This window comes from Ananas comosus, linkage group 3, assembly GCF_001540865.1.
Source record: "Ananas comosus cultivar F153 linkage group 3, ASM154086v1, whole genome shotgun sequence".
NCBI classification, from domain to species: Eukaryota; Viridiplantae; Streptophyta; class Magnoliopsida; order Poales; family Bromeliaceae; genus Ananas; species Ananas comosus.
This window is the reverse complement of record NC_033623.1, coordinates 13,728,218-13,746,571: the sequence shown is the minus strand read 5'-3', so window position 1 is coordinate 13,746,571 and position 18,354 is coordinate 13,728,218. Positions and strand designations below refer to the sequence as shown.

The 18,354-nt window shown below is 35.8% G+C and overlaps 3 protein-coding genes across 4 annotated transcripts; 1 reads left to right on the top strand and 2 right to left on the bottom strand.

Annotated features, from left to right (window-relative positions):
• Positions 2,433-3,726, bottom strand: LOC109707050 (protein RKD5-like). The gene is made up of 4 exons (XM_020228115.1): positions 3,662-3,726; positions 3,483-3,564; positions 3,156-3,376; positions 2,433-2,669 (listed from the first exon to the last, which is right to left on the bottom strand). The coding sequence occupies exons 2-4, from the start codon at positions 3,559-3,561 to the stop codon at positions 2,469-2,471; spliced, it is 501 nt and encodes a 166-aa protein (XP_020083704.1). The 5' UTR covers positions 3,562-3,564; positions 3,662-3,726; the 3' UTR covers positions 2,433-2,468.
• Positions 6,105-12,010, bottom strand: LOC109707923. The gene is made up of 9 exons (XM_020229462.1): positions 11,409-12,010; positions 10,731-10,773; positions 10,563-10,641; positions 10,411-10,456; positions 10,171-10,269; positions 9,321-9,389; positions 8,550-8,910; positions 8,283-8,440; positions 6,105-7,409 (listed from the first exon to the last, which is right to left on the bottom strand). Exons 1-9 carry the CDS (start codon positions 11,871-11,873, stop codon positions 6,549-6,551), a joined length of 2,181 nt encoding a protein of 726 aa, XP_020085051.1. The 5' UTR covers positions 11,874-12,010; the 3' UTR covers positions 6,105-6,548.
• LOC109707145 (transport and Golgi organization protein 2 homolog) lies at positions 15,097-17,706 on the top strand. 2 transcript variants are annotated; one of them, XM_020228238.1, is made up of 5 exons: positions 15,097-15,283; positions 15,445-15,637; positions 16,088-16,291; positions 17,041-17,232; positions 17,342-17,706. In XM_020228238.1, exons 1-5 carry the CDS (start codon positions 15,108-15,110, stop codon positions 17,474-17,476), a joined length of 900 nt encoding a protein of 299 aa, XP_020083827.1. In that variant the 5' UTR covers positions 15,097-15,107; the 3' UTR covers positions 17,477-17,706. The 2 variants fall into 2 exon arrangements, with proteins under 2 accessions (XP_020083827.1, XP_020083826.1); XM_020228237.1 differs by having other exon boundaries at positions 17,041-17,235; positions 17,342-17,688.

Genomic DNA, 18,354 nt, shown 5'->3' with positions numbered 1-18,354 from the left:
AGAGGCTAACACTTGTTAAGAGGACAAATTAAAAATATTAAACCTTATATAATTAATTATGATTATGAATTAGAATTATAACACATATATATGATATAAAAAGAGTTCCTTCACTTGTTTTTTTTTTTTTTGAGAGATAGTTCCTTCACTTGTTGCGAAAGAAGATTTTACGTTAACGACCATCCTCATCACAGTGGCAAAGGATTGATGGTTGGTATTCTATGTCATCACTCATCAGTTCGAAGTCTAACTGTTTTACGTTTCCAACTAATTTCTAAAATTCTTTCTTAAATATTTTTTTTTTAAGGTAAACTTCAAATACCATCCCTATAATTTCGCGCTTTCTCACTTCAATACTCTATAGTTTATAACGTATCACTTTAATATTTTGTGATTTTTTTTTTCAGTCACTCCATTTGTTAACTCTCAGTTAAATCATATATAAAAAACTTCATATACACCACCTATGATTTATCGAATATTCACTTTAGTATCATATAGTTTATCAAATTTTTACTTTCGTACTAAGTGGTTTTAGCTTTATCACCAATTTGACGAAAAATTTAACAAAAGAAATGACGAAAAAAAAAACTAAATCACAGAATATTAAAATGATACATTTTAAATCACAGAATATATTAAAATGAGCAAGCGCGAAATCACAGCAACGGTTTACGAAGTTTTGTGTGTGTGTGTGTGTTTGGTGAGTTAGGGAATGCAGTGGATCGGGCGGGGTTAGTTTAAGTGGGGACCCGGAGTTGTACGGGTGCGATTCGTGATCACTGGGGGGAGTAACGTGAGTGCATTTGCTGTGACTCACACGGTCACGCTGGGAAGGGTCAAAAAGATGCATTGAACGGGAATGTCCTGTGACTGTGAGGCATTTATTTATTCTATTATTATTAAATTTGGGTGAGTAGTTAATGGTGCCTAATCGCAATTATTGATCATGGGATTATCATTACAATATGGTTTTACAAAAGAATATATCTAGAATCGAATTAAAGAGTATGAGCACACGTATATTTATTGTTTAAAGGGTAATGTTGGATACGCCATAACTACTTAGTACTATTCAAAGAAATTAAAATCAGTATCCAAGAATCTTGAGGGGCTGAGGATGATCCCTATTTCACCCCCATACTCATGTTTTTGTTAATTTTTAGAAAAAAAAATAACATATTATTCACTTTATTTATTTTTTTTAAAAAAATAAATATAGTTAAAAATATGAAATAATTAAATTTAAAATTTAAAATTTCGGATATCAATCATAAAGATTTTAGTCAACTACACTAGGTACGATTGATTCTATTTAATCTGTTATTCTGCTTTTTCAAAGATAAAGAGTTATTGCGCCGTCCTTACAAAAGATAAGAAGTTCAATTTGCTTGAGAGGTTTTCTTAAAACTTTTGAAAATTATTATTTTAATGTGGTAGGCAACTATTGGTTTTTAAAAACTAGCAGAAAAAATCAAATAAAATAAGAAACTTGACGAGACTCAAACTCAAAATTTTTTATTCTAATATCATATTAAAAAATATGAATAATTATTGTTCTCTAGAAATTAAAACAAGTAAAAAATCATTTTTTTTCATATTTATTTTTTTTTCATGGTTTGAATGGGTCCTGTGCCCCTATTCTCAGTACCATGATCATGTAGCACCTTATACATAAAGCATAGGTAGTACCAACAATTTAAGAGCCTAAGGGGTACACAGGACCAATAATAATAATAATAATAATAATAATAATAATAATAATAATAAAAGAAGAAGAAGAAGAAGAGGAGAATATAAAAAATATATTTGCACAGAACATGTAATAGAATTGATAAGCGCTTCCAATGATTGATTAATTTCTTCTAAATAGGGAAAGAGGTTTCAAACATTTGCATGAGCCTATGGGTTCAAGTGCTTCACTTTTTAAGGATCTTTGCCAAAATCATGTGCATGTGTCTGAGCTCATAATATTAATAACAGTTTAGTTCACGATTTATAATATTTTTAAAATATTGTACATTTTATAATTGGATGACAAGTTTGTTTCTAATTTATCAGTCACTTAGATCGAAAATTATCAAAAAACTGTATATTCTTATTAATAGCTACAGACTAATGATTGTCATCACGAATAAAAATAAGAGTACCTCCTCCTCTATAATATTCTAATATTTCTACAACCTAGTGAATTATAATAATTCAACTACATTAATACCTTTTATAGCTATCCAATTTAAATTGGATGTAATAATTTTGAATGTTATTAACAGAAAGTATTAAAATTATCGAAATATTAAAAATTGTGAACCAAGCAGGCCCTTAAAGGTAAGTTTTTGTCGCCAACTAAATATTGTATGTCAAAGTTGCTTCAGGTAACTAGGCTAACAATTTATGTAGAAACTCATTGATAGAATTGTAATCATATATAAAGTACAAATTTTCTCTTCTCCTTTGCGCATCATAGTTCATGGGCATTTCTTCTTTAGATCTTTCGCTCTGTGTCTTCTTTTGAAAACATCTTGCCTGAACCTTTTGGTTTCCCTCTCTAACTCCATGAAAGGGCTCTTCTCAATAGCTTCTTTTTCGCTTTCGAGCATCCGTTGCCGCTTAGTAACTGCTTTTACAGCAGCAACTTTGTTTTCTTTCTCCTGCTGATGAACCTCCTCCTACATATACACCAATTACAACTTGTATGGATAAATCATACACAAAAAAAACATGACGAGTATGGTGGAAAAAAAAAAAAAAAAAAAAAAAAAAACTGTACAGCCTCAGGACACTGAAAAATAATATTTACGACGCATTCAATTGTAACACTTATGACCGTAAGACATAGGGTGAGATTAAATTATGCTTCGTTACTATATCTGAAAATAAATGTCCCTCAAGTATCTTACATAAATACAGTTTTTTCGGAACATATCGTTATCTTTATTAGATGTTTGGGCCAATTCATGAGAGGTAGGTGTACAAAATAAGTTGTTATTGCAAGATCAGGTGTTTCTAAAAGTACGTGTATATATATATATACACACTTATACAAATTAAGTTTTTGAAGGACACACAATATATAAAATTCAAATTTCTGCATAATATGTATGGAAATAGAAAATTTTGCGAGGATTTATAATTAGTATGTCCGCAAAAGTAACCTGGAGATCATGTATGAGAGAGTCGAGAGACTTAATTTTCCGGTGAGGCCAGCGAGGTATTCCGAATTCTCTGCATTTTCTCTTCAGCACGGTGAGCCCGATCTTCAAATTTCTCGAAGCTTCGACGATAGGCAGATTGAAGTACTTAACAATATCGGATAAAGCAATGTTGGCTACATGTTTTGTTGTTGCTCTCCCCTTCTTGATGGGCATTTCAATTTCTACATAATTCAATTCAATTACATATGATGAAAATTAACTAAGTAAACAATTGTAATAAAAGAGTTCATCAATAGAAAAAAAAAAAGAAAAAAAAAAAGAAGTTACCAGAGGCACTTTGGTGGGTTTCATTTAAAGGTGCTTCAGGTTCCATAGAATGTGGAATACCCTCTGAATCAATGTTCATCAGCTTCAAAATCAAATTTTTCAAAAAATACAAAATCATGTAAATAATGAATAAGAGCTATATATATATATCTAGCATTAGCAACTCAAGCATCACTCACATCGAAGCGCAAATTCGCGCGACAATAAGATTTTGAATTTTTATCAACATGCAAAGATGAGTACTGAAATCGCCGCGAAGAACGTCTTACTGATCAGCATATTCTACAATGAGAGGAAAGGGGATTGATTTATTGCCCCCTAAGTTGGAGAGAGTGGAGAGTGGTACACCTGAATAAAGAAAGGATTAGATCAGGATGGGGAGAATGGATGGTAAATTGTGGTAATTAAGAGAGTGTGATGTGGAGGGTTGAGAGGTTGGGGAGATTCCTATGAGGATTTTTTTTTTTTTTTTTAAGTTAAGTTGGATGTTTTATGCTTACCATCTTTAATTTAATGCTCTAACTCTAGAATTGTAGTTGAGGAAATTTTAAGTTCGGTTGTCACCTGGGATCCCTCCAGAATCCAGGTTTATACAGNCTTGGATGGAGAGATGTGAGGTTGAGATGATGGTGGTAGGTGGTGGTAGGTGGAATAGTGTTTGATCCAAGGACTATTAGTAATCAAGAAGTAGATCCAATAGCTAAAAATCTAATAGCACCACGGCGGTGATACTTGTAAAAGTATCCCAGTTTCTCTCTCTCTCTCTCTATATATATATATATATATATATATATATATATATATTTCAAACCAACTTACTGCACCATGTGAAATACCAATCAAGAGTTCCAATTAAGAAAAATGATATAAAAATATTATATTTTTTTTCTAAATTATTATTATTATTATTATAATATAAAATAACTATGAGGGCAACAACTACTCGCAAAGAAAATTATTTAAATCTCTCCTTCTCATTATTACGTCAAATCCATTGAAGGAGCTCTCCTCACGTTTGACCATCATCTTATTAGACTCCAATTCATTTCCTCCAAAAAAACATAATAATAATAATAATAAAAAGAAAAGTGTCTTAACTGACACACAAGCAAGCCAAAATTTTGACCCACCAGTATATATCACAAAAAAAGGGCACCCAAAATCGAACGGCTGAGATTCATCCACAAGGAACAGATCAAGAACCGCCCAAAGAAACCGAGGGGAGTAAATTGGGCAATTTCCAGCAAGGGGAGCACCAAATGTGTGAAGGAATATTAGCTTAAGGTAGGGAGTTCGTTGGAGGAGTTTTGTCCTCTCTCTCTCTCTCTCTCTCTCTCTCTCTCTCTCTTCGCTTTGGAATGCCAACTTAACTTAATTATTTGTTTTTTTTTTTGAGAGAGAGATAGGTAGCACATTACCCGACTCGTTTATTTCATTTAGAAATAAACTTAACTAAAAATGTGAATCAACTAGAATTCGAACTTGGGTCTCAGATACCAACCACCAAATTTTTTGCTATTTTTTAACTTAATTATTTGTTAAGTCTTCAGAGAGAAGAGTAGGGTTGAGTGCCAAGTGCTGCTTCTCTTTTTGGAATCATTCGCCTACCCTGGGAGTAGCTGCTTTTGTTTGTTGCTAAAAAGTACTACTTTTTCCTCTAGGAGAAAGAGAACAATTTTTTTAAAAATATATTTATGTTTCACTCTAAATTTTTTTATGAGTTTTAAATAATACTAAAATTTTGGTAAAATTCGAATTCACAATGTTTCGCTCTAATGTTATATTAAATTATATGAAATTATTATTATTCTCCAATAGTCTGTATCAGTATATTTCTATAAAACACAAAAAATAATAATTGAATTCTAACCTTAAGGACAACAATGACAAATGCTAGCCGCTTGGTAGTTCTTAAAGAAAAAGATGTTTAATTGCATTACTTTTCATCTACTTTTACTGTGTTGTTATATTAACTCACTATTTCTTAATTTTGGTAATTAAATATCAATATCTATCAGTTTTTTCAGATAGAATTTTCTATGTCAGCATCAAACCATGCTTATACAAGCATCAAACACTCAGGCAATTTTTTGGGTGCATCAACAAATTGTTTGATAAAAAATTAAATAAAGTAAGAATAAAAAATTATTAGGTAAATATTAAAGTTAAAAAGAGGTAAATTACCATAGTTGGAGTAAGAAGAGTTGGGAAAGCATTAAATTGATTCTGTATTTTGGTAGGTCCCACAGTTCAATACTTGCCTCATGGCTCTGGTGGAGTCAACAAGCGTGGGGTAATAAGGTCGTTTAGTTCCCCGGTGGTTTAAGGATTATTGAGAGAGAAGGGATAGAGACACAACCACTTCATCTAAGACCGAAAATTTGCGCTAAATTCTCCGTTAAAATAAAAGTTATTTACCTAAAATTTTTTCGCTTTGCAGTGGAAGAAAAATTTTGAGTGATTAAAGCTTAATCTTTTGGAGTTGGAACTGCACATGCGGTAACTAAAAGCAAAAATATGTTAAACAAGAAAAATGAGTGTATCGAAAGACGATTTGATCTTCATACTGGTAACAAATTGTTGTTGTTGTTGTTGTAACGAGAAGTTGAGAGGAGGCATGCATTTAGACATCAATCAAGAGACTTTTCTGGGACTCTCGGACTGCTTTACATAGTAGAAGGAAGATACAGTGCTTCTGCGTTTGTTTGAGAAATGGATAAAAGCGCACAGCTAAAATAATAAATGGGTGGGGTAACTCATTAACCACCCACCCCAATGTTACAAATGGGCTCACCTTGTTTGCTCCTCTGAAGATAATGATGTCTAACACATAAATTAATCTGTACACCCGCCAGCCTTGCCCTTGTTACAACATAGTGCTGGTGTCCTAATACATATAAGTACCCACCTGATTATCACAAGTTCTCAATTCCTCCTCGCCCGCCTAAAGATCTCAAATTTTCAATTCCTTGTCCACCACTTCGCGCAACTGCGGCTAATTCCAGCACCATGGTTCTTCCTCTTCAATGCTAACCGAGTAAAATCTGAAGAATAAAAACTATTCCTTCAAAGTTGCAAGGCTAAATCGGGCTGCTTTGAATCCACTACTACACCTGAACCCGGCGATCCCGGCGACTGGAACCCGACATTCAGGTCGGGAGGAACAGACTCAGGCTTCGGCTGCAGCGACGGCCCCCGCCACGGGCCCCGTGGATCATCCGCGCTACTGTTTGTTGCATTCCCTACCGACTTTGCTCTCTCCGTCTCTAACTGGTGCATCTGCTTTTGACTGTGAACAATCCCGTTGTTTCCGCTTCTGGAAACCATGCTTAGTGCCTGAGCATGCGTCATTTGCAATTCTGAGCCAAAGGGCCTCGCAGGCCCGACCATCTTTCTAATCCCGAGCTGTTGAGGCATATTATTGTTATATTGAAGAGCAGGATTGAAGCCGTTGATGGTGCGAAGCGACGCCTTGGCTTGGATATTATTATCACCAACACCAGTTGATACGCTCGTCCCATTTCCATAATTAGGTATCTTTGTGGCCTCTGCACTGCCCGCAAATTCCGAGGATCTACCAGACGTGGAAGCAGCAGGCGGAGTCCTATTCAACTGCTCTTCGCTGACGGTTTTAAGCGTTGAAGAAGGTTCCTGTCGTTGGAACAGTTGTGAAAGTTCATCGGTTCTGGATATTGTGGGGCATGAAGAGGTTTTCAGTTGAGGGGATGGGTGGCAAGAAGTTGAGAGGAGAGGTGTCTGAGACTGTTGTGTAGGTTCCCTGTCTCCAACCCATCCACGGCCATAGTTGGTCCCTGGAGGTAAAACACGTTCTATCTTTTTTGCAGCGATGGACCATCCAATGGGGCCGAAGGTTGCAGCAAATCTAGCCAAGCTCCTCGCGTATGCACACTCCACATGAAGACCCACCTTTTTTTTTTTTTTGGAAAAATAACAATCACCATCATGATATGTACAAGTACAATAAAGAAATTTGAGTACTAAAACTAAATGCCAATATGTTCTTTTTCCCGGAGGCTGCAATTGTAAAAGAAAACAATATTGAATCGGACAGAAGATGTCAGGTTTTATCAGGGAATACGAATGCCTATGTAGCCAAGTACCCGAGGGGGAAAAAAAAAAAGGAAAAGAGAAACTTTGATATCTATCATGGCGTATAGCATCATGGGATTACAGCCAATTCCATACTTCTGTGATTCAATACCACGATTTGGTTCATTAAATTTCGCAGAACTAACAAGAACTTCAAATACAATGGTTAGATATTTGCCCAAACATCAATCTGAAATTGACTGCGAAAGAAAGATAAATAGATCTGATTTTTCAACCAACCAATGTTGGGGAAGAAAAGAAAATTACTAATATCTAGTATGTCAATTAAAAATCATGTCTTGATTTGATATCCAGTTATCGTCCGACAAAGGGTTTGTTAAGAGGGATTATTTGCATATAGTTAGCTTTCAGTACTATTGCATGAAGTGGCTTAAAACTTGAGTCTGCAGATATCTGGCTGTAACGCCAAAACATTTTCATTCACTAAGCAATGTCACTTGAAAATAAATGCATAATATACTACAGTAGCCAGATATAGATAGTTTGCCGGTGCATGTCTCAGAGTACATGCATCATTATCAACTAGATTTAACAAGTCCGCTATGTCTTATTGGTTGGTTGTGCATGTATAAGTTGTTGCATGAAATCAACCAAATCATCCCTTTCTTTTCCAAGAAAAGACAATGACAAAAGAAGAACAAAATTAGATAGAATTCAGCAAATACTTACTGGCACCAGCTGCTTCCTCTCCCCATCAAAGGTGGCCAGCACAGGAAGCTCGTGTACACTGGTAGACAGCTGAGGCTGTCTATACGTGTTCCGACGATTCTCATCTATAACAGTAGGTTTCTTACCCCACTTTGTTGCAACCCCTTTCACAGCAGACCCTGCCAATATAAAAATCACAGTTAAGCTTTTAAGAAATCAGGACCAGTAACAAAAGCTAAAGACTGAAGCTGTAGGCTACCCTATGTGAAACATTTTACAGCCACAAACCTAAAAATTCTTCATTTTTTTCAGCTTTCTGATTGCTAAGCCAACTAAATGTCTCAGTATCACGAAGACCATGAGAAGCCCCCGTAAACAATTCCCTGTTTCCAGGCTTGTCTACCCCTGGTCCTTTTCTTGACATGTCATAATCCGAAATAGACCGCTGATTATTGCCCACGGCATTAGAAAGTGCTGCATCGGATGAAAAATCCAAACCAGCACCCTCCGATGCTTTTCCAACTGTTTTCTTGTTCTTACTGGGAGGTCGGCCTCTCTTTGGCACTGTCTTAGGTTCTGGTTCATCTGCATCGCTTTCTTGTCTCAAGTTCTCGAAATTCTTTTTAGCAAGTTCTTGTATAGACCGTGCCTATCACAGGATTAACCGTGAGTTCAAATGAATGAAGGAAAACAAGAGGGTAAAAGTGTTCAAATAGTCCCTGCATTATCAGGGCATTGCAACTTAGTCCTTGAACATTTTGACTAAAAAACTTTAGCCCTTGAAATTTCTCATTTCCAATAAATGACCTCATAACACTGCTATGATTACTCTGTAATAAGTCATTAGACAGGGCAATCAGAGACTTTTATAATGGCTGGAATGCAACTGCAGTGTAAGAGAAGAGTGAGCATGCAAGTAAAAAGTTTCATGGACTGATTTGGCAACATTATAATAGACAGGGACAGTCCATACATTTTACCCTCCAAAAAGAGTACAGACATTTTAAGCTGATTAAAAGTTAAATGGACATAACTATTAATCTGGTACATGGTTAATACCTGCCGATAGTATATGGTGTCCGGTGCATTGTACTGCATGGCATTCGAGCTAATCAAAAAGATGTCCTTCTGCAAATATATATAACAGAATAAATATCATGAACCCAAGATGTCAAGAAAAGGAAAAACTACTCTAACTGTCAATATATATGGCCAAACTTTAATCCCATACAAGTAATTGTCACCGTCATATTTTTTATTCAAAAATTACAATAAGCATCTTTCACTAAGCCTAAAGATAGCATCAAAAGGTTTCCCCAGGCATATGCACACATCACAAGAGTAAAATAGAAAAAGACTATAAAAAATTAAACGCACTTAAGAAGGAAACAAACATCATAATAGGACACTCAAAAGCATCCAAGCTAACTATGGTGACATACAGAATGCCAGCAAAAGAGTCTCTACTTCCCTTCAGCAATTTAGTTTATACATCTTCAGGCATCATGAGCTCTTTCAACTAAGGCAATTTTTGCATCCTCAGAATCAATGCCATGTAAATACAGGAACGCGAAAAGAGGATCCACTTTCTTCTCTATCCCCAGGTAACCTCATCTGTACTATTTTGTCAGATCAACATAAAGCATTTATATCTTACTCTCAATGAATATATGAGCTCCAATTTACTCTGATCAAAGAAATATAAATGACTTGATGGAATAAGAGAATAAATAAAAGAAAGTCTCCAGATAAAACCCAGTGACAGCAACAAGTTTATCAAAAAATCACAAGAATTTCAAGTTTAGATCTAAAACGTGATATAATGAGAGACAAGTGACATGCAGTTCCAAACATGATAACACGGATTGCAGAGATCAATTTATTTGATGCTAGAGCACTCGCGACCAACCTCGAACTGCTCCAAATTTTTATATGCTCCGCTTGACAACTTCTTTCGTACCGTCCCAAAGTCCATTGGGTGCTTAATAATGTCGTGGTAATCCGGAAGCTGCATATGCATAAATATAAAACCTTTAGCAAAACAGGACCCCTCTTAGACCATTTAACGTTATAAAGATAACCTGTCAATATTAAAAAGCACAAGAAGAAGAAGAAGAAGAAGATATGACTACAAGTTTGAAATAAGGACCTCCTCAGGATCGACGGCCTCTGAGAAGACACCGTATGTATCTTTCCTGAATTGAAACAAGGAGATATGACCAGCCGGAAGAACAAGATAAATGGATATTAAGAAAAAGGCCGCCACAAATAAGATTTTGAAAAAGAGAGTGCACCACTCACTTCTGGAGCCTATCAAGTACGAAAAACAACAGCTCTTTGTCTGGAAGGGGTGTTGTGGGCCCGGAATTTGATGGATCATCTGTTCATATCACATGCAAATCAGATAATAGTATCCACTAAAAACTTTATTACTAGTTGCCTCTCCAATTTAATGCATAAATCACTAACCTTGATGAGAATCTATCTCTTTCGACAAACTGTGCCTTTCTCCCTGAAATTTGTCAAAAAGAAAAGTTAATACCCAAAACCAGAGGAAAAAGAAACAGAAACCCCTAAATAGGAGGTGAAATTTGGGTACTTCAAATGATTAAAAAATATTGAGCAGAGTAAAAGGAGAAGGAAGAAGACAAATATAAACTTTTTTTCCTCCCCACAGCAGCTAGGTTTTACTTTTCCCCCAATAAATGAAGCACCTTTAAAAGGAACCCAAATCGAAGTAATGAATAAACTAGAAAAATGTTCAACGCTGCATAGGAATCGCACTTTGGGCTTCAAGAAACGACTGTTGGAGTTGACCTAGTCAAATCTCAAACCATTCCCCAGTCGCCGAAACCCAGGAGAAAATATCCAACAATAGGACGAAATTCGAGGAGCAAATCCCACCGCCTCGCGTAGATTCCCGATCCGTGGGAGGAACCGTACAAAGACCCAGTTTTTTTAAACCAGGAAAAAGGGAAAAAAAAGGGAAAAAAAAAAGCCCTAGATTCTGGAGGGCGGCGCGAGTAACTAGATCCGCTACAGGCCCCGCGGATCTCCGCGTCCCCCCACGTCAAAGGAAAGAGGGAGTCCCGAATTAAGAAGGAAAGGTAATAAATTGGGCAATTAATGGCGGGGTATTCTGCGAACCTTGTCGCGATCTCCCTCGCCCGGGGTCTTGCGCTTGCGGAGGGAGCTCCCGGGGTCGGAATCGGAGCCGGAGGGGGCGGAATTGGGGGCGGATCGGGTGGGGAGGCGCAGGACGAGCTTCAGCTTCTTCTCGCGGCGCTTCCCGCTGGATCCCTCCTCGTCGTCGTCCTCCTCGTCGTCGGCGGCGCCCGGATCGGGGGCGTCGGGGGGGTCGGGGTTAGGGTTCCGGCGGGTTGCGCGGCGGCCGGCGGAGGAGGAGGAGTGGTGGGGGAAGCGGAGGTACGGGTTAGGGTTAGGGTTAGGGCTAGGGCTAGGGTTAGGGTTAGGATTAGGGTTAGGGTTTCGCTTGTGTTGCTCTTGCTGTTGCTGCTGCTTCTGGAGGCGGAGGCTCCGCTTTTGGATGTCGAGGAGGGAGGGGCGCCCCTTCTTCTTCCTCTTCTTCTCCACTGGTTTGGAGTTGCCCATCGCGGTCGGAGTCCCCGAGCCCCTTCTCTCTCTCTCTCTCTCTCCTCTCTCTCTCTCTCTAGAAACAAGGGCGATTTTTGGGAATTATTCCGATTTTTTTTTCTTTTTTTTTTTTCCTCTTTCCCCCCCGCACAAGGGCGAGAGTGCGTTGCGCGACTTTTTGGAAGGGGCCTCGCACGTGACGGGGGGCGGTGGGACCCGCTTGTCAGAGCCCTATTCGAAATATGTAACACGCTTGCTTCGCACGTGAGATTCAGTTGAGTGGGTCCCACTTCTCTGTGTCCCTATATGAGGTGGTTTCGTGCGTGGGCGAGAGTACTAACAAGGGCTACTAAATGAGGGCCCATGGATCGTGTGGATTTGGGGCTCCTTGGGAAATTATTATTATCTCGGATTAATGTGACGTGAGTAATTTAAAATCAAATTTTCTTTTTTTATAAAAAAAAAAATGTTGGTATGGTTTGATTTGGTTCGCTTTATATTACACGATTTGTAATCAAATTAATGCTTATCTTTAATTAATATAAAATCAAAACCAAAATGAATTATCAGTCAATTAAAACAGACGCCCTGTTTGGTTGTTTCAAATCCTGGAATTTTAAATAATTAGAATTTTAATTCTTCTAATTCTATCGTTTGGTACAATTGCTTAATGAGAATTCAAGTTATTTAAAAGGATTTGGTGCAATTCTCGTAACACAAATGATTTTCCTATCAAATTGGATGATAATTTATTTGCTATTAATTATACTTTATCAATGACCCCAAAAGTACTCCGCCTTAAATAAGTTACAGTATATTTCTCATTAAATAACTTATGATAGGAATTAAAAAATAATTGCGGTAACATAAAATTTTCATTTATCACCTAGGATAGTATTTGAACTTCCACGTTTGAGTTCAAGATTCGAAATGATAAAATGTGTGCAACCGTTATGTTCTCAGAAATAGGAATGTAGTAATTCTCTGTAAATATATCAATATATATATATTTACTTCATGCATTTGAATCAAACATAAGACTATAGAATATTACCGAACAATTTACTACAAATAGCTTAGTGTTGTCTTTGTAGATTGTTAATATATTAATACCTACGAGCTAGCAAATCAATGGCAATGAAGTGTATTCATTAAGACTGTGTTTGGTTCGGATATGAGTAGGAACTGCTAGTTTCAGGGATAGGTATAAGTTCATGTATAAGCAAGAACTAAACCAATTTTGCGTTTGGATGAAAATTGAATTATTTTTAAGAATAAGATAAATAGTGTTTGGATAGTTAGATTGGAACAAGAGGAATAAGAGTTATAATTTGAAATTAAAATTATATTATATAATTANAATAATAATAATAATTGATAATTATTAATAAAAAATTATTATTATTAATTATTATTATTGATTAATTATTAATAATAAATTAATAGCAATATCGATTATCTAATTTTTATGAATAATAATATCGATTATCTAATTAATAATAATAATAATTATTATTATTTATTAATAAATAATAATAATTATTAATAATTANATAAATAAATTATTTAATTATTAAAGTAATAAATAATAATTTAAATATATAAATTAGATTAATTAATAATTTACTATCATTAAAATTAAATTTAAATTTTAATTAATCTTGTTCTCATCAATGAACAACAATTTCAGTAAAAAGATGGAACAACAATTCCATTCTTAAACCAGTTTGTTCTTGAAATCCTAAAATTACTATTTTCGGATACCAAACATCACGTTTGGAAACAAAGGAGGGAACAAGGACTTACTCCTCATTGTTCCCGAGCCAAACGCTACCTAAAGGCATCCTCCACATAAAATTTGAGAGTTACGCGAACTCGACTTCGCGCCCAAGTGTGAAATTGAAATTTATCTCTAAACTTAAATTGGCCATAACTTTTCACATACTATACAAATATACAGTTTGTAAGTCAAATTTTCCATCATTACTAAACGAAAGTATTTCGAAGTTTGGCGCACCCAAACATGCCCTAGAATCTAAAGTACTTCTCATTGATTTTTTTTTTTTTTCGAAAAATCAAATAGCCGCAAAAGCTCCTTTAATTGGCCCCCACACTGCACAAGATTCATTTGAGATTTTATTCTTTTTTACTATGCAAAAGAAATATTACTTGCGTCTAGTGCATCTGCATATGGGCGCGGCACGCTTCTAAATATTTTTATCTTTTATTTAATATTTCTATACTAAAACTAAATGAATTGCAATTTTTTTGTGTAGCTTGATTGACTGCATAAAATAAATGTAGGGCCCGACAAATTTATAATGTGCATATATATTTATAAATTAGAAACAATTGTCTTAGTCTTAAGTTTGAGAATACAACAATAATAATTGAAAGCTCAGGGGCTACAGTGCAATTTTACCCAAGTAGCCACAATGGCCCTTTTTTTTTTTGGGGGTACAAATATTCAAGCTCATTAGAAGTATCTATGAATCATTTTGAATCGATTGTTTAATCTTTCAAAATTATAATTATACTATTCAATTTTTTAATTTATTTGATTTGGGTGAGTTAATAATATTTTGACTTCAAAATTTACACTAAGAGTTCACTTTGATTAATTTATTTGAGTCCAGTTAACAATATTTTTACTTTAAAATTTACACTAAGAGATTACTTTAATTAATTTATAATTATGAGAATTACATAAAATGTATTTTAAAATTTTAATTTTACTATTTAATTTTTTTAATTTATTTGATTTGAGTCCGCTAATAGTATTTTGACTTCAAAATTTACGCCAATCGGTTATTTTAATTAATTTATAATTAAAAAAATTATATAAAATATATTAATTAAATATGTTAAAGTAAATGACATAATTAAAATTTTAAATTAAAGTATCATTGATAGAGTGGTATTGAGGGTCATTTAACGCTAATTTAACGCTATCAGATAAAATGAAGTTTGGATAAAAGTATATAGAAAAATACTTCTGCATTCTTCGGTGGAGCCGTACGGGACGCAATATCACGTACGGAAACAAATAAAATAATTTTCTATCATACTTTTTTACCGCACATAACGTAATATTTTTTCAATTCCGAACGAAGCGTTAAATCAAATAAATAATAAAATTAAATTATTAAAAAAATAAATAATTCACTTAAAATGATTTATAATTTAAATAATATCTCTACAATTTTTTTTTAAAAATTTTTGGTAACCCAAAATCCAAATCAAACACGCAAGATGAGCGCAGCTCCTCGACGCTTGTATATAGTTTGCACACGAGAGTGGGGAACAAGGGGGAACGCGACAGGGGAGAAACAAGAGAAGGGCACAATGTGTATAGCTACATGGATTTGGCAATCTCACCCCGTTTACCAACTCCTCCTCCTCTTAAATCGGGACGAATACCACACAAGGCACGCGCAAACTCCACTTAAATCCCAAAATTTCCCATCTTTTCCTCTCAAATTCGAACATTTCCATGCCGATATTTGTTAATTTCCCAGTTCGGGCCATTATTTTTGACGAATTTGGCGTTTTTGGTGTTGTTTTTCGGTTTAATTTGATGGGATCGAAGGCCTACGAAGCCAGTGGAGTGGTGGGGTGAAGGGGATCGGAAGATGATACTCGGAGGGAGAGATGAATTGGCCGGGGGTACATGGTTGGGTTGCACAAGAGATGGGAGATTCGCTTTTCTTACTAATTTTAGGGAGCCTGGCCCTCTCCCTGTTGCAAAATCAAGAGGGGTTTTGCCTCTTAGGTTTCTGCAGGTGCTTCTTATGAACTCACTGCTCCATTAATTTTTGCCCTTTTCTTTTTCAGTTAATTTTTCATCAGGATTGCTGTTCTGATAAACTGTTCTTCTTTGTAATTTCCTTCTTGTTGATTTGGATGCATTTTGAGAAGTATAAGCATGATCTGATCTTTTGCCAAAAAGTAACCTTCTAATTGTGAGAGTGAGAACAGGAAAGTAAACATCAGGAATCAGTGCAGTAGCAGTTCTTTCAGAAAAGAGGTTTCGAATTCGACCCGAGTTCCGCAGTCGCTTGAATTAATTCCATTTCAAATCCGAACGAGTGTTTGAATTTAGTATGCTGCGATTTGTTTTACTTGCAATCTGCAAAAGAATGTCTTCGCATCTGATAGCATGCAGTGTTAGATTTGTGTTCTGTCTCAAACTTTGTATTTACCCGACAATCAGATATTTTGGTTGAATGCAGAACAATCAGAGCCCGTTGGATTGTGCGGCGGAAATAGCCAAGGAAGCTGATGAGTACAATGGATTTAACCTGGTATTGGCTGACGTGCACGCGAAAACCATGGTTTACATTTCCAACAGGCCGAAGGGAGAGCCGGTGATTCGAGTGGTTCCTCCTGGTCTTCACGTGCTTTCAAATGCAAATTTGGACACTCCTTGGCCCAAGGTTGGCGATAATAGCCGATAATCTGAGCTTAACGTCGAGAATGGTCTTGCATGCATTGTTATTATTCTCGATCTTATCGCTTTGTTTTTTATATCTTTTGGATTAAGCAATTACTGCATAATAATGCCTCTAATTGCAGTTCCTTCACAGTAACATCTCCAATTGCAGATTCATATACTGCAAATGCAGATCCCGATACATATTCTGTTCGTAATACATTTCCGCCATTTAGAAAATAACCTAGTAAACATACAAACATGACAGATGATAAGATTATCAGTTAGCTTTGGTTATTGCATTTTCTCTTCCTTTGTCTCTAAGTAATATAAGGAGGATGTATAACAAAAACATGTATGCCCTCATTATGCTTATCCTGTTTTGGCAATACCAAACTTATTTTGAAAGTATGGCAAGCAACTGAGTAATCATTTTCACGTGTTGAATAATCTATTGTTTTATAATATGAAGAAAAGTAACGCAATAGCATGAATTGTCGCTTGGTTCAAGTGAAAATTTCATTCATATACAAATGCAAAATCTTGTTTTTTGTTCCGCGAAGCGGCATAATTCATCCATTGTTATTGTATCCACTCAACTTCTTTTTTGCTTTGTGCTGTTAGTCTGCTATTTATGTGTAATGCTGCTGTTCCTACTTGCTTGCATCATGAACAGTTAGATAATGAAAGATTGAAGAAGTAATCTCTCATCTCTTATACTCCATTCAATTCGCAAGTCCTTAAATTTTGCAGGCGCAACGCTTGAGTAAGAACTTCGACGAATCTGTCAGAAGGAATGGGGGAGAAGAAATCCCTCTGAGCCAGATGGTTCACGAATTGATGGAAGACACTGCAAAAGCTGATTGGTCCATGTTGCCGCAAACCGGTTGCGATCCCGAGTGGGAATACGACCTAAGTTCTATATTTATCGACACTGACACGAAGGTGGTGAGTAGATTCTCTTTCAGTATCTCTTTTCTTTCTTTCTTTCTTTCTGTTTTTTTTTAAGTGATCTCCTTCAGTATCTAGAACTAAGCTAAGAGTGATCTTTTAGGGTCGGTATGGAACTCGAAGCATGGCCGCGATCTCAGTTAAAGCACAGGGAGAGGTAGATTTTTATGAGAGGTACCTAGAGAACAGCTTGTGGAAGGAGCACCTTACTCACTACTGCATAGAAAAGCTGCAATAGATGAAATTCTAACATACATCTCAAGTAAAAAATTTCACGAGAAACTCGGCAATGCACATTTCTTCTCAGTTAATGTATCTTTGAGAGATCATTTGCTGGTTTAAGGCTTTTTGTTCTAACTGTTTGACTTATTTGGTTTAGCTGTTGTATAATATCCATGAAATAGAAACAATAATTGACCGTTACAATTGGAATTTTTCATGTGAACAAAATATTATCTTCTTTTACTATACTAATGTGTTCTATCTATAGAATGGAGCCAAAGCAAATTTATATCTGATCAAAGATCTTACGAGTTATCGGCTGTACTTAGCGCAAGTGGCAAAAGAAAAAAATAGATCTTATGAGTTGTAGTAATCTTGTTCAAAAATCTCTCAATTGAGCTGGTTAGCTTGAGTTGACTAAAAAATGAATGAGCTTACTTGCTCTCATGTGAGTAGGTATCACTTCACAATAGTAATTGTAAGTTTCTGCTATAGCCAAAAGTTTTAAGTTTTAAATTTGTTAAAAGTTTTAGTTTTACTTTTTGAGAAAAAAAAGGTTAATTTTTTTAAAAAAAGCTAAGCCAAACGTGCTATAAAAATTAGTTACTACCCAGTATACAAACTATACATAGCGCATTTGACTATGGTACTGGAGATCTCAAATATGAAGCCTTAAAATTACTTTGCTATTTTTTGTTCTGAAAAGTGAAAAAAACGAAAACCCTCTAGGCCTCTACTGACGCCAAATGTGGCGAATAGGCCAAGTCAACACGAGCTTGATCCTGATCCTAATCGGGGTAGCCGCATCGCGCGTGAGGGATCCGTGGCGGGAAAATTCGGGCGAATAGGATCGTAGCCCACAGATCGCTGACGTGGCAACGAGGCAATATTTAT